Source organism: Patella vulgata, chromosome 7 (assembly GCF_932274485.2).
Source record: "Patella vulgata chromosome 7, xgPatVulg1.2, whole genome shotgun sequence".
Taxonomy (NCBI): Eukaryota; Metazoa; Mollusca; class Gastropoda; family Patellidae; genus Patella; species Patella vulgata.
Window position 1 is genome coordinate 54,412,982 of NC_065885.2, and position 26,123 is coordinate 54,439,104.

At 37.4% G+C, this 26,123-nt stretch overlaps 1 protein-coding gene across 1 annotated transcript in view; it reads right to left on the reverse strand.

The window, feature by feature from the left end:
- Positions 1–1,298: 1,298 nt before the first annotated feature.
- Positions 1,299–26,123, reverse strand: part of LOC126828281 (uncharacterized) — a 109,900-nt gene continuing 85,075 nt past the window's right edge. The window contains exons 4-6 of the mRNA XM_050557964.2: positions 13,210–13,336; positions 11,059–11,197; positions 1,299–5,204 (exon numbers count right to left, since the gene is read on the reverse strand). Of these exons, the coding sequence (XP_050413921.1) occupies positions 5,040–5,204; positions 11,059–11,197; positions 13,210–13,336 (431 nt within the window). The 3' untranslated portion in view covers positions 1,299–5,039. The remainder of the gene's footprint in view (positions 5,205–11,058; positions 11,198–13,209; positions 13,337–26,123) is intronic.

The following is a 26,123-nucleotide window of genomic DNA, read 5'->3' on the forward strand; positions in this document are numbered from 1 at the left end:
ATGGGGTTTAACGTCCTACTGTTCTTCTCCTACTAGGATAATGAAGACGGGTATACGCCATACAGTGTGCTATGAGGGAAATTTTGTCCGGACAGCGGCGCTATGGCATACTTTTATTTCCAGCTCCAACTGTAAGGGTTATTTTACGTGCACGTCAATGTGTACACGGGGCCTCGGTTTTTTGTCCCATCCGAACGACTATACATTGTCCCTTGCCAGGCCCCCCCATCCTACACCACTAACAAGGGGGAGCCACGCCGGAAAATCCCAACGCAGGGATCGAACACGGGACCTCCAGGTTTGCGAACAAACGTCCTACGCATTGAGGCGGGGGGGGGGGTCGAATGGTTAGTGCGTGCACGTTGTATCAAAAGATTCTCCGGTTGTACGTGACAAGAAGTAGGGTCGCCTGTCCAGCCTCGTGGGTTTTCTCCGGGTCCTCCGGCTGCTAAAGACCCCTTAAAGGCTCAATACCACTCTTGTTGTAACTGAATAATATGTCCCAATCTTTATTCTGGTCAACAAATTGTACTATTTTAGAATATTTCAATTAATTGATGATACAAATTTCATTTTAACACATCTTACTTAAAAATTCTGAAAAGTTCAACATAATGGTTTGAAACGTCTAACGTAAATGAAACTTCGATTTAAAAATATTTTCCAACCCTCTGGACAAGTAAAATAGGATGTAATGGATAATTGACACAACAGGTAGGACACTTAAACATCTAGTACTTAGAGATATTATTTATTTTCTGGATCTTTTAAGCCAGCTAGAGTGTTATTGTCCCTTTAAATTGAACCATATGTTAGTCCCGAAATGACCTAGTTTGTCTTTCTCCCCCTACTCACTGAGACAGTTGTAAAAGGCCAAGTCAGTCCACGTTTGTCATTGTGTCTAGATCATACGACTCCGTCGACGATCATACAGACATAAGTCGTTGGGTTTTGTTTTTCAGAAAGTGACTGAGGTTATTTCACAGTAAGATTTTTCTGTGTCGGAGATCTGTTTCCGGGCAAGTCACTAAACGATCCAGTGCATAAAACAGGACGAAATATCGTTTATATAAAGCTTTGTGGAAATACCTTAACTCAATCATAACATTAGGACACCCCGTCCCCTCCCTACGATCTTTCAAAAATTCTCCTGGGCCAAGGTGCCTGATTCAAGATTGTAAGTTAAAATCACGATTTGATGAACGCTAATACTGTAAAACTAGTTTTCGTTATCGCGAATAAGACACCTTCGCCCTTTTGACTGCAGCCAGAATTATAGAAAACTAACACACATTCAATCAAAAATTAAACCATCAAATTTATTGAGTTTATGTACAATATACAATGTTATAAATAGAATTTACAAAAAACAGTTCACCGTCTCCTCTAACTTACATGACTGGAAACACAAACAGACAGTTTACAGAATGGCAATTTCACTAAGACAAAGCGTCTTGAAGGCAGAGGCTACGATCATTAATTCGGCTCTTTTAACTTTATTCAAAATACGAAACTACGCCAACATTGCTGCTAAGTAGGGTTGGGATAACCTGCCCGGAGCACGCCACTACTTTTTGGACATATTGCCCCAATGACATTTAGTAATTGAACTAAAATCTATTTCCGTGTATTACTGAACAACATGCGTTTAGGCCACCCCATCATATTTTATAGCTTAGGGGCTGCTTGATAAAGACTACAGAAGCCTAGTTGAAACGTTACCCAGTAATAAACAGTATTTGTATTCAATTGAATTATGTTATGTTTACTTATAGGACATTACTGGAGTCGCAGCTACCGTGCAAAATATTACCAATGAGCAAATGGCCACCAATAGTCACGTGATCAACAGTGTTGCCAAACGTACATCCGGTTACGTTCAAGGTGAACTATCATCAGACAATTATCGGTGATTCATTTCGTGAGCGATATACAAAATACATAAATTCACACCGATTATAATATTAATCTCATATATATTTTAATACGTACATGTATATATATAATCCCTTTGAATGTAATACAAGAAGTAATGTAATGTGTAATATGATTGACAATAGAAAAAAAGGCCTGTAGATTTCAATTAAATACACACATATATATATAAGTAGGCTTACATGTCAAAGGGAGATAATTATTTTGATTATCGGTCGCATTACATATACTAATGAGTCATGTCGGAAAGTCACATGTGTAACAGAGCTAAAAAAAAATATATCATTTCAAAATAGTGGATCCTAAACTGTGCGTCACGGTGCACTGGTGTGTCGCGAGATTACGTGTGTCGTCGTACACTGGTGAGCCACGAGATGTAATTACGTGCGTCGCGGTGCACTGGCGTGACCGTGTGCCGAGTGGTGTAATTACGTGCGTCGTAGTGCACTGTTGTGCCACGAGATGTAATTATGTGCAACACAGCGCATTGATGCGACCGTGAGCAACGAGATAGAATTACGTGCGCCATGGTGCACTGGCATGATCGTGTGCCACAGGAATGGAATTACGTGCATCACAGTGCACTGGCATGATCGTGTGTCACAAGATGGAATTACGTGCGTCACAGTGCACTGGCATGATCTTGTGCCACAAGATGGAATTACGTGCGTCACAGTGCGCTGGTGTGACCGTTTGCCAAGAGATGTAATTACGTGCGCCGTGGTTCACCAGTGTGACCGTGCGCCAAAATATTTTTACTTGGGCTGTGATTAAAAAAAAAATGTTTGGTGACTACTGTTTCAAAAGAATGAATAATTTCTAAACCTCGGCCAACGCCAAGTAAGCTTCGATGTGCATTAATTATAATTCCACAATTAACGGTAAATTAGATACAATCAAGCATTACAGTACAATTTCTCAAATAACGCATGGATGTTGATATAAAAGGCAACACAGTCTCCATATAATATTAAATATCGATAATAACAATATTATCCTCAAAATTACAATGGTTTCATAATTATATAACAAAATGATAAATATATATACAGTAAACAAAGGAAAATAATCTGTTGTCTGCCCTTTCTCTACTACAGAAGCCCTAGATTGGTGGACATTTGTCCTGTTGTTTACTACAGAAGGCATAGATTGGTGGACATTCGTCCTATTGTCTACAACAAAAGGCCTAGCCCGGTGGACCTGCGTCCTGTTGTCTTAGTCGGGCCCCTCGTCCTTTCCACAATCCCGTGTAAAGAATCTAGTGCATGTCCATGTTGCGATTGTCAATGCCTAGACCTGGAGTTACCTTCCCACAAAATGGCGCTGCGACGAAGCTCATTACCAAGGACAGACAACTAACATATTCCCTCATTTTAAAGCATGGCTATATACAATACAATCCTTTCTTCTGTGGGATATTGTAAATTTAATATCACAAAATGCACATTTTAATTTTAAGAAGGTAGTAAATAATACCCCACAAACCCCATTTACCCCTTACAGATACGCGATCAGTCCCGATGATCAAAACAGACTTGACAATCTTAACAGAAACTATGGATACACAATGATCCCCAGATTACACCAAGGCCTGTAGAGCCTCTTTTGAACTGAAGGGCCCAGACTTCTTAAGTTTATTTTACGCCAAATCCTCATAATTTCAGACTCTAAAATTTTTAAAAAGTTTAACCCTTAAACAATGGTTGACACTGGAGTATATTTTTAAAGGTTACATTAATAACTTTTTTATGTGTTTTTTTGTTTTCAATAATCATATCCCTAAACGACTTACAGAACTTGAATCGGTGGAATGAAGATAGGGGTACCTAACAGGGATAGCAAGCAAGTATCTTATTTGGAAAATATCTCTTTAAAATTAACAAGTGCAGGCGTTCTTTCCTCTTAGACCCCACCACCCCGCCCCCCTCCCTCTTTCCGCTCAACGAAGCTTGCAAATTTGAAATTTATTTTGGAAAAACACAGATCGAACTTAACTGTCTTTCAAAACTTTCACAGGGTGTGTGATTGTCCATTCTTTAAGACAGTGTCTCTCTCGATTTTAACAGTAATTTAATCTCTATTTCAACCAACTTTGAGTGCAACATTTTTTTTTAAAAGGAAATTTTAAACAAAGAATGTCTCATTAAATTGGCTCGTAAATAAACACCTGCACTTGGAAAACGTCCCCATTGTCGTCCATTCAACTAACGCCATCAGACGTCATTCTTTTCATTCAACGCCATCTTGAAAATGGATCGAATTACACGTAATGGATTATCTAATCACCCACGAGTTTTCCCATCTCTTTTGAAACAGACAGAACTTTCTAATAATCAGCGCTAACATAAATCTTAAATCATTTGAAGATATTTTTTACACTGGCGTCTGTTTATGAGAAGAGAAACTACCCATAAGGCTATAAGGAAATGGTTACGTCATGATATTTTATCGCCATTATCGCGAGCAGATTGAGATGGGATAAAATGATAGATGATTCGCCCATATCAAGACAATTCGGCCTTTTGGGTGTTGGGCTCTTTACGGCTCGTATAACAAACGATGCTAATCAGACGGGGGATACGTGTCAGATGCCGTACACGGAAATCAACATTACAGATTAGATCTGTCACACAATTCTACAATTAAATAAGAGCTTGAACAAAGAGCATTGTTTGAAATAAAAGGAACAGAAAAGAAATCCTTTCTGACAGATCACGATTCTTTATGTACAGTTCGAAATCTGATGAAATATGATAGCGTAATCTGTGAGTCGTGTTAACAGCATCTACGTAACTTAATGGAGTCGGGTAATCAGTCTTGAATTACCAGGCTCTAATGATGTAAGATTATGATAGATTCATTAATTACATCGTCGAAATACACAAATCAACATCGTTTTTATGACCATAAATTCAAATTATCTCAAAATCTTTTTATGCTATAATTTTGAATAATGGCGTCTTTTTTTCATCCACAGTGAACATCATAATGAATATAAATAGCCACAAAGCTCGTGTTTAATATCGCACCTTTTGAAATCAGGAAATAGCTTTTGAAATATGACGACATGATCGTGTACATATCGATCACAAATACACTTCTGCTCAGTGAAATAAAACCAAAAACACATAGGAATAGAGAATTGTCAACAAGGCCATTTTGATACCGGAAGTCATATTTACGTGAGCACTGTTTCGACTTCCGTCAGAAATATAATGATGTTTTGATATAGCTTTCGTCACACCCGGTCGCTTGAAATTGGATGTCGTCTGAAAAGATAAAATTAAGAACTTATATATCGTTAGCTTATATTATAAAAGAAAAATATATAACAAAAAAAAAAAACATGCTATCACGCACCCTGCATCTGTTTCCATAATTCAACTTTATCTTGCTGCATTGACAAGTGAACAAGATACAACCCATTTCGAGCCAATAAAACGGATATAAAAAAGGACAGAAGACAAATGACTGGGAGATTATTCACATAGTCTATCGAGATTTCTCACCGATATGTTTCACTCTATCTTTAAAATATGCTACAAACAATTTCAAGCTATCAAGAAAACAGTTCATGAAAGGCGGCTCAGATTAAAAAAAAGAAGAAGATAAACCTCTGTAAAATATGCTACAGAGAGAGAGAGAGAGAGAGAGAGAGAGAGAGAGAGTTAACGCCCACTAATGATATACCAAAAAAGAACAGACGCAAACATCTGTTATTAATTGATTTGTTTCATCAATACAAATGAATTGAAATGAAATGAAATGGGGTTTAACATCCTACTGTTTTGCGCCGACTGTGCTAATGAAGACGGGCATACGTCATACAGTGTGTTATGAGAGAAATTGTGCAACTGCCAAGGGATCTTTTACGTGCACGCCAATGTATACACGGGACCTCGGTTTTTTGTCCCATCCGAACGACTAGACATCTGTCTAGTTTAAGTTCATTCCAATTATTGGCTTGCGTGTAGCGGGCTAAAGCAGTTGGAGAAAACCGATGAAAAAACATGCTACAAACAATTTCAAGCTATCAAGTTTATGGTTCACGAAATGCATCTCAGATTAAAAAAAAAAAGAAAAACCTCTGCACGATGTTTCAAGTAATGCCATAAATTCGCGTTGTTATTGTGTCTGAAAAGTTGCTCAGTGCAGAACGGCAGATTAAAATATTCTATTCCCTTAAGTGAATTCTTTAAGAGAATTATTTGACAGGAAAGACAAATTATTGTGAACTTAACGAGATCTGCATACAGAGAATTGAGCAATACGTGTATTTTAAATGGGAATTATCATTCAGAAACAGTGTCACATTTATTCTGATACAGTCGCCCTTGTTCGTTCGTCTGTAAGTTGTTGTCGGTGTTAGTTTTTCAGTTTTCCTTAACTATATTTGGTATATCTTTTGAAACGGCATGTTTTCAATTTTTAAAAATAAGGAGGCCGCGGTGGCTCAGTGAGTCAGTACTGGTTCAGCAATCACGGAAGCGTTAGTTTTTAGACTTGTAAATATTTTTTAAAGACACTTCGTTATTTTTAGGCATCAGCGAGAGACAGAGAGAGAAAAATGGGGTTTAACGTCCACTCGACACAAACTAGGTCATTTCGGGACTAACATATGGTTCAATTTCATTTCCATAATTCGCTTGCGCTTTGGGGTCTTTAGCAGTGACGGGAAACCGGAGCGACCGGAGAAAACCCACGAGGTTGGACAAGCGACCCTACTCCTGGTCACGTTCAAGCGGGGAATCGAAACCCCGCCACTTCACTCAATGACAGTCCTTGTGATTTCACGCGCACACGTTAACCACTAGACCCATCCAACCCCCTTTAACGCACGAATATTGCAGAGTTGCAGAAATGGCACAGTCTTCTTTATAAACGCAAAACATTCGCCTCAGGATTGAGTGGGGTACTACTTTGCGGGGATAAATTATTGAAAAACTGGTTAAACATGAACTTTCACATTTTACAAAGATTTAAAACAACCTTGACTGTGTGTGATTTTATATAGTCTACATTTCAACAGGTTTATGGTCACCATGATAGTTTTGATCTGTGTCTACCCCATACCTTGTGCAAAAAGGAAAATTTTGCCCGCACAGCGGCACTACGGCCTACTTTCATATCGAATTCCAACTGACAATGTTTCTATTACGTGTACCCGGGACCTGTTTTTTTTTTTGTCCCTTAGTATCAAATTTTAGCACATTATAAAATTAAATTTTGTACATTACGTAATATTCTTTTAATGTGTGTAAATTTTTCAAAAATATGCACATTAACGCAATATACTTTTCTTAAAATCTGTATAGTTTTTAATAACATTACATTTTGTACATTATGTAAATAGAGGATATTTGTCGTTTTAGAGTGAATAACATATTTTATTTCATCGAGAAGCAAGAAAACTTATATTTTCACGAATGCGTAGCATGAGTGAAAATATAAACGTTTTCTTGCTTAGAGATGAAATAAAATATGTTATTCACGACAAAACGACAAATGTTCTATTTATTTTATGATTTTACATGGACTACTTTGTCCGCTTCTAGCCATTAGAATAACACTTTTATTTCACTGATAAAACGCGGTATTCCACTACTGATCATAAAATAATAAGTGTTTTCTTTTTTTTAATGCACATAGTTTTGAAAAAAAGAATTCCCACTAGTTAAATATACTGTCGTTGTTTCCGTCTATATTTTTTTCTCTCTTTTTTTTTTTTTTTTTTATATTCGGGGTTTCATTTTTTTTTTGCGTGCGGGATTTTCTAAATTCCCATTTCCCGCAAAGGTCAAAGATAAAAAGGCCTCTTTAAGCGGCTTTCAACTGTTTGGTGCATAAATCCCTGGATGTTTCAAGCCCAGTTCCAAATTGTTTGTAGGTCTGGCTAGTGTTCCCTAGTCGTTCGGATTGTACAAAAAATTAATGACGGCCCGTGATCTCGTTTGGCAGTATGGAATTCCATGAAGGGTAGGTGGATATGCAGCTATCGGGGCGAAATCCACCCTCCTAGCATTGCAGGCGTAACCTTAAACCCATTAAAAACACAACACAGTTTATATGGAAATACAATCACTGGTTTGTCGACGTTTCGACAAGTATTCTCTTATCGTTATCAAGCACAAATGATAAACCCATTCCTTTTTTTTCAATATTTCAACTGATTGGACTAATCCTTTAGGTCATTACATACAAATGGGTTAATCTTTCAGGACATTACGTAAAACGGGTTAATCTACTGTGTCATTACATACAAATGAGTTGATCTTTCGGTCATTACATATACAAACAGGTTGATCTTTTGGGTCATTACATAAAACGGGTTGATATTTTGGGTCATTATATAAAACGGGTTGATCTTTTGGGTCAGTAGATACAAAAACAAGTGTTACGTCGCGATTGTACTTGAATTGGAGCCTTAGACTTTTTTAATAAAAAGAAGAGTCCCCCAACCCTACACCCCCGAAAGAAGGAGAACATCAAAATGAATAGCGCTTAAGCCCAGTTCCTGATAAAATGGCTGAATCTTCAATTTATATCGTGTATTACAAAGAAATAAAAATATTATTCGGCGACCTTAATCAGCGAATAGGGCAACTTCTAAATTGTAGACATTTTCTAACAAATATCGACAGTATAAACCTAGCACGTGCTGAACTGGACACCTTTAATCCATGCAACAACCTGACTTCCCCTTTAACAAGACCTTGACGTGCCACTGATGGTAATCATTGTATAAAACATTTGTAAGCAAGAATACTTAACCAGAACTTAGTAATCGGGAAACTTCGTAAAAATGTGTTTCCTGGTAGACCAAATTCATTCACAATTACTCTTTCATTTTTCCGCTGTTGTTTTTAACCAATATTTCTCATGCACTTTATTTTAACTCGTTGAAAAAATCCATTTAAACGTAAACCACATGTGTTATGACGCGAGTAGAATATGCTGCGTATTTAAACCACGTAAAACCTTAGGCACCGACATGTTTCAATTTTTAGTGTCAAAAAGGGTAGGAGATCCCGCACTCTGATTGCGATTGCGCTAAAGGTTCATTATATAATGTCGTCCGGAGTAAAAAAAATCTCTGTTATCGCAAGCAGCCATTTCAGGGAAAAAATAAATCATTTTAATCCAAAGTTCAAAGAATGAAAATAAAAGCCAAGAAATTCTTGACATTTGCGCAAACTCTAGTAAAGAGAGTCTAGAATTCCTGTCGACAATGAGGCTAGATTAAATGGCACAAAATGGCGGTGTACGTTTCCGCGTCTCGTGTGGTTTGTACAAGTGTATTGTTATCGATTCCATCTTGCCAACAAAACTTCATTCGCTCCAATCTCTACTTCATTTCCTATTCCACTATAATATCACGGAGTTCCACATTTAGCCCACTTTGTTCCCATTGTTCTGCCAAAAGTTGTCTTATATTCAAGCGCCCGTGAGATTCCCCCCACACTATAAACAATAGCCTTCCGAGTATTAAATACAATCTATTCGTATTTTCCTTCTGCCTATTTCCGATGGTACGGACACCTTGTCTGTATTTGATTTCTGTTGTACGTGTCTCGTCTACTGCGTGTTGATTTTTCGACAATTACTTAAATAATGATAAGGAACTTGTCCGCGGATGGCATTGTGTGTTTATACCCCAATTGTCCAAAGTAGCATTAACGCACAAAATGAACATAAGACTTTTTGCCTGTCTTATTTCTCCCATTGCTTAATCATGGCGCCATGCTTGTTTCGAATAACGTTACCAAGGAAGCACGTGCTGGAAGAGATTGGACTTGATTTAATTGATTGATGGTTTTGTGGAATGTTGTCGCGCTACACGTAAAATAAAATGGATTATTTGGTCAACGTTTGATATAAAGATCAGAGTAATTGGTTTGGGCAAATACTAGTCTTCCCAATTCATTTGTATAAGGATAAAGCGATATAAAAAAACTTAATACCATTTTGATCTAACCAGAAAGACCGTGTGATAAAAAATCATTGCAAATACAAAGCTGGAATTTATTCCGACATTTACCACAATTACAGTGAAAAGGAATAAATAAAATGATTATTTAATAAAACAACTCTTTGAAGACTTGATATTTGATTGGTTTCGATTATCCAGAAGTAGGTTAGTAAAGTGATAATTTCCTCTAAACGCGAACAGTCGTGTATAATCGAGAATAATACTTGTTATGGCGTTAGAATACCACTACAAGAATGCCTCTAATTAAATTGGCATCCTCGATGTCTTGTAATCAAGTAGTACTAAAACAATTGAAGGGTGTCGTGTGTAGCGTTTTATAGGTTACCAGTTAATCAATCCGAACTAATCTCCAATAGACCAATATTGACTATCGCGCACTTGATTCTAATAGAACGTCCGTCAAATTCGCTCGGTTCCAAATAGAAACGATTGTAGCTCTTATCTAAGGCAATTTCAGAGCGAATCGGAATAACGTCCAAACAGCCAAGTGATTTATATAAAAGCTTTCTCGTGACAAACCAGTAAATATTAGATTTCTGTACTATAGTCCTATAAAGTTAATAGCGTCCATGGTGCAATGTACGACATACAGTGAATGCTAGGATGATGGCTAGTAATAGTACTGCTCAAAAGCTAGCAACATAAATCGGGATATTCCTAACACACGCCATTAAAGCTATAGTGTTCTCAGAAGCATCTGAAGAATCGTAAATAGTATGATCAGTTCTTAATTAGTTGCTCGACTCCGAATCGTAATTTTCTTTCAAATGTCATTGTAGGAACATGGAGTATGTGTTGAGGAGATAGAATAAAGCGCCGCGAGTAACGGTAAATGTTTTAACTTGCGAGACCCGGGGGGGGGGGAGGGGGTATAGAGTCTCCACCCCACACACCCTCCCACCATTGTAGCATTATGTTAGTTACCCTGGTAAGAATTTCGTTTTGCTAACCCAGACGCAATATTTGATCGGTCCCTCACCGGAAGTATTAGCGTTGTCAATCTGTTGACACAAGGTTTAGACTCGATTATAATATGGAAATATGACCATTATAGCCCATGGGGTAGCTAAGCGTGTTGACTGGAGCAATGGGAAGATAAAGATGCTGGAAACAAACTTTCAATATGTACGTACCTCGGTGTCTATATGATAATTACACTGTGCACTGTGACGTACCATAGGTTTAACCAGTAACTCCACTAACTCAGCGGCTCGTGGACCACATTTTAAATTGATATTATACGTTATACATTTTACAACTTTTTTCATGTCCCTGGAAGTAAAAATAAAAATGAACAATTTAATCATCTGTGTCATTTGCTTACTAATTAACGCATTTAAGTGTTAATTCATACACTAAAATAGAGTTATTTGTTATGGTCATGTCTGCAATGCTTTCTGAGGGGGGGGGGGGGCGCCTACTCTTGTTGCCTTCTAACTGTCAAATATTCTTTTACGTTTACTGAGATTAAACTTTGTTTTGAGTCCCATCAAAACGATTAGGAAAAACTTTACTTATTAGGGGGGGGGGGGGGTGGATGGCTGAATGGTTAGCGTGTGCGCGCTGTATCATACAGTCTGTCATTGAGTCGACTGGCGTGGTTGTACGTGGCAAGGAGTAGGGTCGCCTGTCCAACCTTGTGGGTTTTCTCCGGGTCCTCCGGTTTCCTCCCACTGCTAAAGACCCCTACGCGCAAGTGAATTATGTAAATAAAATTAAAACCATGTTAGTCCCGAAATGACCTAGTTTGTGTCGAGTGGACGTTAAACCCCATTTCTCTCTCTCTCTCTTTACTTATTAGGCCCGCAGATGCTTGCTAACCCTAAGTTCGAATTGGGTTTTACAAATCCAGAGGTTCTTCTCAGTTCAAACCTTGATTCGAAACCTGGACATTGTAGTTGAGAGTCCGTGCCCTTACCGTTAGGCCACCACGCCCCCTTTAAAATAGTGTAGTGTCTCGATCATGATATGACCTGTTTACACGAACCAATTTTAACTAATCGATTAACCAAATCCATTTATAGTCTGAATCGTGTATATTTATATGACAAACTACTTTCTAACATCAGATCATTGTCTTGTACCCTGTATCCCCGGGGGCATATTTAAACCACCGCAGCACAGAGAATGGAGAGACCAAAAGAATCAGCCTCTCTATTCCTTTATTGTATAATTATTGCCTGTTGCTATAATCACCAGGATCGTATTATCATCAGATATTACATTAGGCAGTCATAACTCAATATTCTTTGATTAAAACACAACAGTAAAAAATGTGAAGTCAACCAGAAAAACGTCAAAAGTTCATATAGTTGATTTAATCTTGTGTTTCAACTACAATGAGATAAAACGAACATATGTGTCCCCTAGAACATTAACAAATAGATCTATCGCAGAAATTATAAGTGCCCCCTAGAACATTAACAAATAGATCTATAGCAGCAATTATACGTTTTGTCTTTAATACCGTTTAGACTGATATAGCTTTATATTGATGTCCAAGATCAAAGTTCTTCAATTAAAAAGCTCTTCGATATGGTATATCAAGCTAGGTTGCCTTATCGCATGGGAGAAGATTGAAGCGATCACGAGCAGGGATCGGAATCCGTATAGTGCTTGCATCACGGGGTACAAATTGAGGTTCATATTATTAAATAGCTGTGGAGTCCATGTGAAATGGAGACCTCCTTGAAACAAAACGAATGTTGGATCTCGGCCATTTAGTGTAGTATAGATCTTCAGTTTTCAGGCAAAACTATTTCATCAACTGAGAGCGAGTGCCCACCCCCCCCCCCTTTCTCAACGGAATCTGATATAGACATAGGGCCTGTCAAACAAAATTTTCTACTCGTTACTTTGGGAGGAAATACTGAGGTATCATTGGGCACGTTAAAGATCCAATGTCTGTGCCAAACTTTCTCTCACAGCAATCTATGTCCGTCTTCATTATCCCGGCTGGAGCAAAAATAATTAAAACTCTTAACCTCACTTCATTCCATAACGACTAGGAGTGTTGTTATTTTGAGGTATCCGCCCAAGGGACAGGGGTGATACGCTCGCAATACCACTGGTATGTAAGGATGTATGGCCCTATGTTCACCTGAAGATATTAAACTTTTGCCAAACATTTCATTCGGGAACTTCAATCAGCACAAATCGTCGATCACCAATATAATTAAAATTACAATTTCGTTTCGTTTTAATTTTTTCTTGTTCACGCTACATTGTAAAATAGAATAAAACGAAACTGAATTAGGAGCTAGACGCGTCATTAAAGAACTTACGTGCAAAGTTGGTTTGTTGTTTTGTCTATTTTAGATAATATTCGTATACTGGTATTAAGGTTTTTATGGAAACAATATTCAGATTCATCTCCTTCTAACATAAAACAAGACTGGTATCTCGCATAACCTGAAAAATAGCAAACAGATATATATATAGTTAGGATCCAAACAGAAATCTAGCTTATAAACTACCCCTTAAAGATACATTATGGCAGGGGGGGCCGAATGGTTAGGGGGTGGCCGAATGGTTAGCACGAGCGCGCTGTATTATAAGGTCTGTCACTGAGTCAACTGGCATGGTTTCGACTCCCTGGTTGTAGGTGACAAGGAGTAGGATCGCCTGTCCAAGCATCAGATGGCATCGAGTGTTGATTATGGTCTTGTTTTGTTAATAAATGTCTAGTTAATAGTTTATATAACATTTCAGGTCTAAAGAAAGGGCCGCAATAGGCAGATTAAGCTCTTGCATAATAATATGTTTGATAAAATTCTTAAAACTGATAATAATTAAGGTAATGGCATTTCTCGCTCTCGATTTGTTTAAGAGCGTTAGCAGTGTTATTTACACTCAGTGGTTCAAAACAGGAAGTGGCGGAACGGTCGGTAATCGAAGAGTAGGGCGGAAGGCCATTGTCCGGGAAAATTCCCCTTCACACGTAACCAGAAAGGAAATTACGCCATATGTTTATCTCTGGATTGCCAAAGTATCGTGATGACGAGACATTCCATTTTTCATGGAAGGAAATTTATGGAATTCGATTAGTCGTACTTTGGTGATTTGATACTTATTTGTGCATGGTAATTTTCATTTCTAATGTTACGTTTCCGGCTGCTCGTTTTCGAATGTCAACAACCAAGCGCTCTACCAAGTTTAACTCAATACGCACTCTGCTTAATCCCCCGGCGGTTCTTCTCGGTTTGTGTCACTTGCAATAAGATATAATCTTCGGGGTAGTCCGAATGTTGCCGTTTGGAATAACATGAAGGGTCGTATTGCGGAATGAAGTATGGGTTTAAAGCATCTGAAAAGATGTCACAGGAGTTCCAATTTCAACCCTGTGGGAGAAACTAATACTTCTAGTCTCGTTTAACCAGGCGTATTAAATTAAAACGACTGACAGAATTGACCAATCGAAGGGTAACAATCACTACATTTGACGAGGTGCATCGTAGGTCTATCGGATGCAACGAGTGAAGCTACCCGCTAGACTAAGGTAAGCTATCTAACATGGGTATAAGGTCAGACTAAGGTACACCCATGACAGCAACAACCTTAATGTCCACGCAAACAGCCTTTAAAAAAAATCAAAGACACATAAACAAATATGCTTAAAATACTTTGTTCCTCAGAGATTTTGACTTGATGTATGGCACACGTCAGATTAAATATTTTACGTGGAATATTTTTGATGTATTAACGTCTACAGAATACAACTAAAGAAGTTTAAATCATAAATCCCCCGCGGGAATATAAGATATAAGACATGTATATTAACATAAATAAGAACATATACTTCAAAGACTCTAAACGCTAGAATCTCTTGACTGACTTCAAATTACATGTTGTGTTTTCAAGTAGTTTGGTCGCCAGAGTCGGTCAGTGGGTACACTTCGAGTTAAAAGACTATCCCCGAATTTCATCTTTAATCTCTTAATTAAATGGAATGGGGTTTAAAGTCCTACTTTTCTGTACCAACCGGGCTGATGAAGACGGGCACGCGCTACGTATATAGACGTTAAACTCCATTTCTCTCTCTCTCTCTCTCTGCCAGCTCGGATTTACGACCGGCCCGAACGAATAGACGCCTTTTCTCGCCAGATAACGCACCTGCATCACTGACAAAGGTAATCCAGACGGGACAACCCCGAGGAACTTTCTCATTAAACACTGGATCGGACCAGGGACCTCTAGGTTAATGAACTGGGCCCTGTTTCTCGAAATCTTAACAAAAGATAAAATTCAAATTTTAGTAGATACTTCAATTTTGATTGGCTAAGCACTAAAATTAATCTAATATTATCCAATCAAATTACTAAAATTTGGATTTTATCTTAGTTAAAATTTTGTGAAACAGGCCCCCGATACCTTCCTCATCGACCAATGTATCTTGGAAACATCTAAAGGATTTTGAATCCCTCGCAAACTACAATAAAAGGAATGTCAGTCCAAATATGTTTCAATTCCGTTCAGTATCTACAAAGATATTATAATATTAGGTTAAATCGTTTGATGGACATCTTTTTAATTCAACTGAATCCAAGCGGAGAGATTATCTCTCGTTAATATTTTGGTTTTGTTTTGTTAATAAAATCAGGTGTGTGTGTGTGGGGGGGGGGGGGGGGTAACGAGTGCGCCTTGAATCATAAGGTCTGTCATTGAGTCAAGTGGTGTAGTTTCGACTCCCCGCTTGTACGTGACAAGGGGTAGGGTCGCCTGTCCAACCTCATGTGTTTTCTCTGAACCCCCCAGCTGCTAGAGGCCTCTACGCGCAAGGGAATTATTCAAATAAATTTGGACCATATGTTAGTCCCGAAATGACCTAGTTTATGTCAAGTGGACGTTAAACCCATTTCTCTCTCTTAATTAAATCGAGTACATTTTAACGTGGATTGAGTCTTAGTTATTGTATGAAAAATACACGATCTGAATAGGATACTTTTAACGACGTGAATCTTCATTGTATGGGGCATTTTATTTCTAGATTCTTTTTTTTTCTTTTTCCTTTTTTTTTGCAATCGCTTGATCTGAAAACTAATGTAATGTTTACTAGAGTAGGTACATACTCATGAATCAAGTACGACAACCGAGTAGAGTTATCTCTGATACTGACCGTCTGGCAATCGTCTGTACCATACCATGGTCAAGATAATAACGAGGCAAGTACTTTATAAGTGGTTGGAGGGTTAAAGGGCGCGGCATACGGGGCACTTAACCTTATAGATACAACCCGTGTCTTACTTGTAGACGGAGTCGTAGTCGGCGATAAATTACACAGCTCGACACTGATTTATGATTATATATTTGATATGTTCTAGAATTAGCCGATCCTTCTTAAAGCTAATATATAAATACATCTATCCTAATTACTCATTATATAGACTGTTCTAATCTTGAAATAAGACATTATATAAAGATATACTCGTGGAATGGAAACAATTCTATACTGAATGATGACATTTTAACTACAGATCTGGGCCAATTCAACAACCTGTACTCGGTAACCCTCTTGGGTACACAAGCTGTTTTAAGAACAGAACTGGGAGTAAAAATGAATGGAGTAGAAGCTCTAATTATCCCACCCCCATTAGCCCATTCGGTGCAGAAAAGTGGGACGTTAAACATCATTTCATTTTATTTCAGCTCTAAACAAAGGTAAGCATCTCGTTCTTCATAGAAGACCCTTTATTACACCGTTTTTAGTATTCAGTTGGTGTACGTTTCGACCGATTCCAAAAAATCTTTTTCATGATAAGATGACGTAATCCCTAGGATGATAACTGACCAATGAATTAAACTTATGAACTAATGTCTCAACAAATAGCCAATCGATTCATCGTTTTCAGAAGTTACAACAGAGGTAACTTCGACTTCGGGACATAAGCAGATGACTAGATTTGATTTTATTTCTTTAGCTCACAGGGTAAATTCGATCACAATCGGTGCTACATAAATTCGTGCAAATATTCAGCGTGCTTATCAGTGAATGTTCTACACAAACTTACATGACATTAAGGTGAACATTTACACAAAACAGAAGTCTTGTATAACAATTCATTGTTTTCTAAATATACACTTATAAACATATAACAGATCACCTTACTCTAAAGCCCCGTTTACACCATCACACATTTGTTCAAAACATAATTACAGTTATATATGATCGTCTGAGCTCTGTTTTCCATCAAACTTGTATTAAAACCCCGTTTACACGGTCACACATTTGTTCAAAACAGATAATACATTTGCATGATCTGTTTTCCCATCGTCAAAATTGTATGATGATGTTTAAACTTTAGCTGCAGGTTTTATCTTCCAAACAAATAATTACAGGATTTCAAGACATTAACCAATCCCAAGGTGTACAGAGGTCAAGGTTACAGATGCCGATCATGTAACATACTTTTGTCCTCTCCGATATACCAATGATATTTTGACTAGTGCAGCTGCATTACCCTAGAGGGTACCAACGGACCCCATTTTTAAGCAATGGTGTATGTCATTAACATGTTCGCGATTAACCAATTAGCGACCGCCATGTATTTTTTTTTATCTACCTTTGCTTTGTTTTGATTTCTATTGCCACTAATGTCTACCCACAGTTCCGCGCAAAAAAAGGTCAAATGCTCGATTCGACAGACCATTTGATTGGCTGACCCCTCATTTCAAGCAGAACACGAGTTAAATAACAAGGCTTCCAGATCCAAGTGTAGTGAAGACAAGTAAAATCGAAATTTTGAACTATAAAAACGAAACGAAATTGGATCTGTGTTTTAATCAGATTGACGGGGACCCACAACAAAATCCACCAAATCTGGAGATCATCATACACATATTTAGCATAAATCTATGATCGCTTGAACAGGGCTTGAGGTAAAAGCAGTGGGAGGCCGCGATATTTGTTGTCGGCCGTGTTCCGATCTTGATCAAGATCTTGTTCAAGAACAATACAAAGAGCCACACTTAAACATATAAAGGCTCTTTTTTTAATATCCAAGTGAATATCTTAAATGTCACCGACTGTCGCTACTTGAGTTAGGTTATAGGTTAAGTGTTTAAGAAGACTGGCCTTTTATTAAGTTGATGCCTGTAACAGCTAAAAATGGCAACAACAATATGTACATGTTTATCGCAAATGCTAGAGAGCACTGCAACCTGTCTGTTTTGACTTTTTTCCTGATAATGGCAAGAGTTTTAAATTTAGATCCACCCTATCACAAAATTTTATTTGGCAGCCAAAGGAAATGTGATAATTTGAGAAGAAGCTAAAGTTAGGTGTTGGCTAATTTCAAGTGTCGCTATCGTGTAAACACGATCTGATTTGAATAAGAGACCGCGTTGTGTAAATCGTGTTAGGAATTTACAAAATGATAGTTTTATCTTAGTTTTAACCGACATTTCTTGTTATGTTGAGGATAATCAGAATACTAAAATTATTTATCCTCCTAATGAATGGGATAAATATAATCATAGATCTAAATTGTTTATATTTATCGTTAGTAATTCACACAAGTGTTAGTTTTATGTAACAACATAATATTTCTCCAAGACATAAAAGCCCACCCAAAACATTTTTTTTTTCTAATGAATGGGAAAATAACAAAATTTAAAATGTGTTTAATTAGCTGTGATAGTGTTATAAAACAGGTCAGGTCAAAAATCTACTGTTATCGTTAGATTTCTTCAGATATACATGTAATTTCGATAAATAAAATGTTTATTTACAGTTAAATCCCGTTATATCGAACCGAAAGTGCCCCGCCCAAAACATTCGAAATAAAAGAATACATATTTCAGAGTGTTTCATTATAACGTTCGGGTTTCATTTTATTGACTAGAAATCTAAATACAATGAATAATGATGGAGTTTTTTTATGTTTAATTTGACATTGTGTGCACGTATATTGGTTTTGTTATCTTTTTAATTAATCTGCAATGAACGTTCATAAATAAACATTTTTTTAAAATTGCAGTAACATAAAATCGATGACAAATAATTTGTATATAACTTTAAGTTATTTATAGTATATGATCAAATCGTTGACAATTGATAAATGTAAAAATGTAATAAATATATTTGGTTGATTAAGCGTTAATTGTTAATTAGCATAAACATCTATCGTTAATTAATGGTCATGTACAATCATTCATGTTGAACTTTTCATTATTTCTGCTCAGCTTAACATTTAATTTGCTGGAAACCCTTGTGGCTCAGTGAGTAAGGCATTGGCATGGGCTCGGTAACCTGGGTAACCCGGAGATCCGAATTCTATCCAATTGTTGGTCGAAAAGTTTCCTGGGGATTTTTTCTGGTGTGGTTTTCCTTTATAAGTGATGCAGTAGGGATGGTCTGGCAAGAAAGGGCGTGTAGTCGTTCGGATGGGACGAAAGGCCGAGGTCCCGTGTACACGTTAAAGCGAGAAGTTCATATTTTCTAAGGAAGTCAAAACATAATTATTTCTATGTCTTTTGCTCAATAGGTTATCAACTCACTATTATACGATCATAGGCATTATTTCCCACACTTAAAAATCATTGACACAGGAAATAAGAACACAATTACCTCCCTTGTTTTCCTACCCCCCCCCCCCATGGAATAGCTATCTTCAAACGTTTGAATTTGAAGTTGAAAATGATATTTTTGCAAATTTCTCAACTGGCAATAGTAAATTATAGGATTAATAGGATTATTCTTTAACAAGGTATTACTGTTTATAGATACCATCTATTTTAAGGCTTTATTTTAATAAATTTTAAAAATATAACTTAAAAATAAGAAATTGTAACTTTAAATAACAATCGGCCGTATGAATTCATAATTGTCATTGGTGACGCAAAAGTCTATGCGTACAATGACTTATAGACTGAATGATCACCCCGTTGTAGGCTTATTTGATAACCATAAATCTAAAGGTGGACTAACACAGCTAAGAATAAACTGTAACTAGGCAATTATCGCTCGTTAGCATTTCAAACAAAAATAAGCACAAAACGACGAAAAAAAACGCAACAAAGAAACACTTTAAACAAAGCCAGCATGGAATTTAAATTCCATTATGCTTTTATATACTTATATAATGGTTATTTATCATTTGTCCTTGAAACAAGTTACTGCCACTGTAATTTTAAAACAAAGTAATTTGACCTTACTAGCCCTCATTTATTATTAACTTAAGTAGATTGTTTAAAGATCAAACTAATAGGGGCTCTCTTAGGTACTTCAAGAATAGTCTAATGGTCGGTAAACAAAATATTACTTAGTTATTAGTGTTTTTATGACCCCTGCAATGGCCGATAAAGTTCATCCAGATTTTCCGGCGTGGTTCCCCCTTGTCAGTGATGCAGGACGGAGGGCCTGACAAGGACAGCTGTCTAGTCGTTCGGATGGGACGAAAAACCGAGGTCCTGTGTACACATTAGCGTGCACGTAGTACAAGATCCCTTAACAGTTTGAATTCGATATAAGAGTAGGCCGTAGTGCCGCTGTCCGGGCAAAATTTCCCTCATAGCACACTGTATGGCGTATGCCCGTCTTCATTAGCCCAGTTGGAGCAGAACAGTAGGACGTTAAACCCCATTTCATTTCATTTATTAGTGTTTTACTTTGATGGAAGATAATGTTTCGACATTTTAGAATGTTCATTAATCCCTTGGGTGGAATAGGGTTTGATGTCTCCTCAACACAACACTAAGTTTATTTTGAAACTAACATATGGAATGCCATTTCAATGGTTACGTGTACAATGTACGGGTGGACATTGTGCCCGGACAGCGGTGTTGCCGAAGGTACAAATGTGTGCGTCACATCCGAACAACTATGCACAATTTCCATGACAACCCCACGAATGTCATCGCTCACAAGTGAGAGGCCGCCTTGAATAATCATGAAATATTGTTAGTGGGGAATTTGCTTGGATAGTGGCGTGTCCGTCAACACTTTACCGAATTCTAACTAGCAGGGGTTCTTTTACGTGGACTCCAATTTGCATGTCCACAGGCGCGACCCCTGACAAGTGAGTACCGAGCTTGAATAATCCTGAATGTTCTTCTATACTGAGATTAAAATCCTCCCGCCTTTTTAATCCACGGTTAACAGTGTTTATTTTAGGAAAAAATTTCACTGTAAAGTATTGTTTGGCCATGGTCCTATTAGTTAATTAGATTAAAAAGAAATTCACAAACAACAAAATCAGTAACCACAAATTAGGTTGATTAAAAATTTCAACACGAAAAAAAAAGAAAGAGAAATACGTAAATAACAAATTAAAAAGAAATTCACAAACAAGAAAATCAGTTTCCACAAATTACGTTGATTAAAAATTTCAGCACGAAAAAAAATTAAAGAGAAATACGTAAATAACAAATCGAAAATTGTAAGTGAATTAAAAATTTAGCATGAACAACAAATAAAAAGCGAAATAATTATGTTTAAAGTAAAGGTGAGTCTATGTATGGCTCGGGATTGTCCAGTGTGAACGTCTCTAGTTGTTCGGGTTGGACAAAAAGCCGAGTTTCTGTGTATACCATTAGCAGTACGTTAGCGAACTTGATGGCGTGTTTTCGTATTTCTTAGCCAAGTTTGTACAGAAAGTAAGACATTAAACATCATTTCATTTCAAATTCCAAGTATAAAAGTAACATGAAACAGACGGTAAAAGTTGATGAAAACATCACTAGATGTTATTACTGAGATAGATTAAACAACGTGTTGTATCTGGCCATGTTTTAACACCTTTATAAACGTAAAAACAGGTGATAATTATACGGGGGCAATTATACAAGGTCACAGAAAGCGTAAGCAAAACCCACATCGTGCATGAAAGCCACAGTGGCTAAGTGAGTAAGACGCTGACTCATTTCATTACATTTGCACCGTGCATGACACTCGCAACTAAATGACACAAAAGTTTGAACTTATAATATTTCAATTGTCTGTTCTATTTAAGATGCGACTCACACCCAAAGACTATGAATTAAATTGTTCAAGAGCTAGATTTGGCTATTGCAGGTATTTCTTTAGGCCTGAAATGTCATATAAATTATTAATTCGATAGTTATTAACTGATAAGACTATAATCAACTCTTGATGTCATCGGATGCTCGAGATTTTTAACTAGATTAGAACGGTTCGGCCATTTAATGATTTAATTTAAAAATGGAGAAGCTAGACTAAGTCTCGAATTTACCAGTACCGTGGTTACGATAATAAACAATCAATACACTCATCAAACTACAAACAGTGATAAAGTAATTTAAATGAAATTTTCAATATATTCATTTTGCATTATCTATTTTTGAAATATTATAGCAAGAACGACCAGCTCTTTATCTAAATCTTACATAATGTATCTTTAATACTGATTTGCATCGCTTACTCCGAGTCGACTGAGCACAAACTTCTAAGAGATGCTGTTATACCGACTGAATAGAGATGTCTTTATTATACGACGTATTAACAGCGAGAAACATCAGAAGCAGAACACCACGTAGCATAGAATTAATAAGAAAAGAAAGATTATTACAGGATACAGACACTTTATACAGAAATTATAAAATGGCTACATCTATATGTAATGATAATAGCATTGATATTAATACATTCAGATTCACTGACCCAAAATTAGTAATCACATTATTGTAATGTTCAGACATTTTGCATTAAGACGAATGACTGGGTAGTAGAAATAAATATTGTTCTCTTTATACTAGAAGTAACAATAATAGTTATCTATAATAATAACTCGTATTAACATATTAACAATTGATTTGTTTTAATATTAAACATACAATCACGTCTAGACATCAATATAGACATATGTGTGGTTGGGGTGGGGGAGATCACGTGTCACAAAAGGCTTTTAATTGATAGTTAAAGGGGCACTAGCACTTTCAACAACTAAATTTGCACATGTCTTTGCAAATCCTTAATGGGACGTGGAAACCAGCTTGGAAAATCTCGAAGAACTTTCTCGAGAACACTGGGAGGTCCTGGTCAATCAGCAAGTGCCATACTCCAAAGCTCCACCACATCATTGCAATGATCTTTGTAACGTTTTATAAGACTGAAGCGGTCTTGGAGTGTATTCTAAATTAAAATAATTATCGTTCAGTTATCAAATAGGCAGGAGTCGCAGTTACTTTTAGTCTACGAGCCAAATCTGGACAAGTGAGTGCTTGTAATATCACAATGTTGTCTGTTCTCGCAGTCCTTTAAGATTAAAGTCTACCGCCATTTTATAAATTCAGCACCCAAATTTGTTTAGTCTTCAAATCTTCCCAATTTCAGTTGAAACAGCCCCAGGTCTTATTTTAGATCAAGTACATTTCCTTATATCAATCAATATTTTGAACCCCAAATGTTCATTTATATACTAGTTTTGCACCGAATCAACTACAACCTTTATGTTTAAGATACGTTAACATTATAGTAAACTTTTCTTACATTTCAAAACAGCAATTGGTACATAAAATATTATTTTAATAACATAATATGGATTGTTCTAACTTCTAAGTACCTCTTCTCCCCGGCATAACATTTCAGTTTGCTTTACAACCCTTGTCCTGGTGTCCTTTGGTGCATATTACACGACGGTCTGCTTAAAGTCACTTATCACCATTCACACGACGGTCTGCTTAAAGCCACGTATCGCCATTTGCTTGTTCGGAAAATATAAAAATTTGCACGCTAAAAATGTACTTAAATTTATTGTTTATCATTTTTAGGAAACAGAAATAAAATATCAGGGGTAGATAATCCCCCGATTCAATCGGATTAAAAGCGGTCGAGTTAAGATTTTTATCAATGGTAAATTGGACCCAAGTTGAGTCCATACCAGCCCTAACCCTACCCCTTTTTAGAAGACTCAACTTGGGTCCAATTTGCCGTGTACCCTTCTAAAAAGGGTTAGAGTTAGGCTTGGTATTCCCCAATATACTCATTAAAATACGTCGGTCATGTTGGACTCATCGTGGGTCCAATTTATCATTGACCACGATTTTTGCGAGGATCGTAGGCGGTGGCCCTGGCTTTCTTTGTTCATTTCCCGTTCATATCAAATTTTCCATTCGTCATATCTCTGTAATTACTGGGCGCATTAACATGGGCGTAACGCCTGCTGTTATTAACCCTACATAACCTGCTGCTAACCTGCTGTTAATAACCCTACGTAACCTGCTGTTAATAACCCTACATAACCTGCTGTTAATAACCCTACATAACCTGCTTTAAACAAACCTACATAGCCTGCTTTAAACAACCCTACACAGACTGCTTTAAACAACCCTACACAGACTGCTTTAAACAATCCCTACACAGGCTCCTTTAAACAATCCCTACAAAGCTCCTTTAAACAATCCCTACATTTTAACAATCCCTACAAAGCTCCTTTAAACAATCCCTACATAGGCTCCTTTAAACATTTTAATATAAAGTTTATACGTAAAAGTTGTCAAGAAACGCTGTACGGAAATCAGAAACACAACATTTAGAATTCGTATTATTTGGCTTCGGAACCGGAATAGACCGCCCAATTCGTTTCCGGTTGAGAACAGTCAGTTTTTCCGGACTCCTGTTTTTATTGCCTCTCGTCTGCATCTTGGCTTTTGATTAATCCAAAATGTACTGCAAAATACAAGGTGTTGGAATCTAGTTTTTTAAACATGGCCGCATTTCAAATATGGGGTGAATTTTTACGACTTGGCTGACGTACTATAAACTTGCAAGGAAGGAAATCATTATGTTTTAAGGCAATATACTTCGGTGTTCTTGAAAATAACATACGATTTTGTTCCAGATTTACATTAGGTAGCATCAATACTGGTGCCACAACAATCAAATGACAAAAACAACTCCTGATTAATGGGTAAAACATAGTCGTACGGAACTCTTGGATTTTACCCGGATATCTCCAGACACAAATGTGAATATTGATAATATTTGTAAGAAATGAAATGAAATGGGGTTTAACGTCCTACTGTTCTGCTCCGAACTGGGCTAATGAAGACGGGCATACGTCATGAGGGAAATTTTGCCCGGACAGCGGCACTACGGCCTACTCTTATATCGAATTCCAACTGTCAAGGGCCCTTTTACGTGCACGCCAGTGTGTACACGGGACCTCGGGTTTTCGTCCCATCCGAACGACTAGACAGTTGTCCTTGTCAGGCCCCCCGTCCTGCATCACTGCAGGGATCGAACAACCGACTTCCAGGCTAGCGAGCCAGCGTCTTAACCCACATAGCCACCGCGACCCCCAATATTAGTAAGATATATATAGTAGATTGAAATATTAGTCTTGAAGATGCCTTCCCGTGTACATACTAGGTGATCCAGAGCCTCGTCTAAGGATTTGGTCGTGCGCAGCAATGTCGGGCGACGCCCGATTCGCCAGCACCGCAGGTGAGAGCGGAGGGTTCGGGGGGGGGGGGGGGCTCCCCGAGAAGATTTTGAAAATTGACTCCCTTAGACTTGATTTCTGAGCACTTAAAAAATAGTTTCGGAGATTTGATACACTATTAGTTTGGGCATCTTGTTAAACCATGGATTGATTAATACCCTGTAAAATCGAGATCAAAACACTGCTGCGACTGACCCGCAGACTGAAATATACCCATAAAACAATCAGAAAGACGATTTTGTAAACCTACGCACCATGATATAGTATTGGCACATGGGAAAAACCTTGTCAGCGATTTTCAAAACGTATGTATGTTGCCGCCCAGTCTTCAACTTTTGGGCTCAGTAGGCGGCACAGTTTGGCCAGTGCGCGGCGGCGCCGCCGCCTAGTCACTATGTTAAACGAGGCTCTGAGGTGATCTGATGCTCAGTTAATCTATGTTTAACACAAAAGAAAGGTGATATTATGCATATCAAAACCATCTTTGATACATATAAATTAAGTAACAACTATTGCGACGAGGAAGTATAACGTGATGATATCAGACAAGCACAGATAACTCTAAGTAACATTTAATACTTGCTCTACGTTGGTGGTATGATATTATCAGTAGTATTTATTAAGATGGGGTTATCAGTTTAAAATGATAAGGGGACATTAATTCCTCGTCTATTAACAAAACTTAACACACGTTTAAGTTTTATATTTAGACTCAAATTATTCAAGCGTAATTACACTACTTACACGGTTGATGAATACTGTTTTATTCCGACTGGGCTAATAAGGACGGGCATACGCCA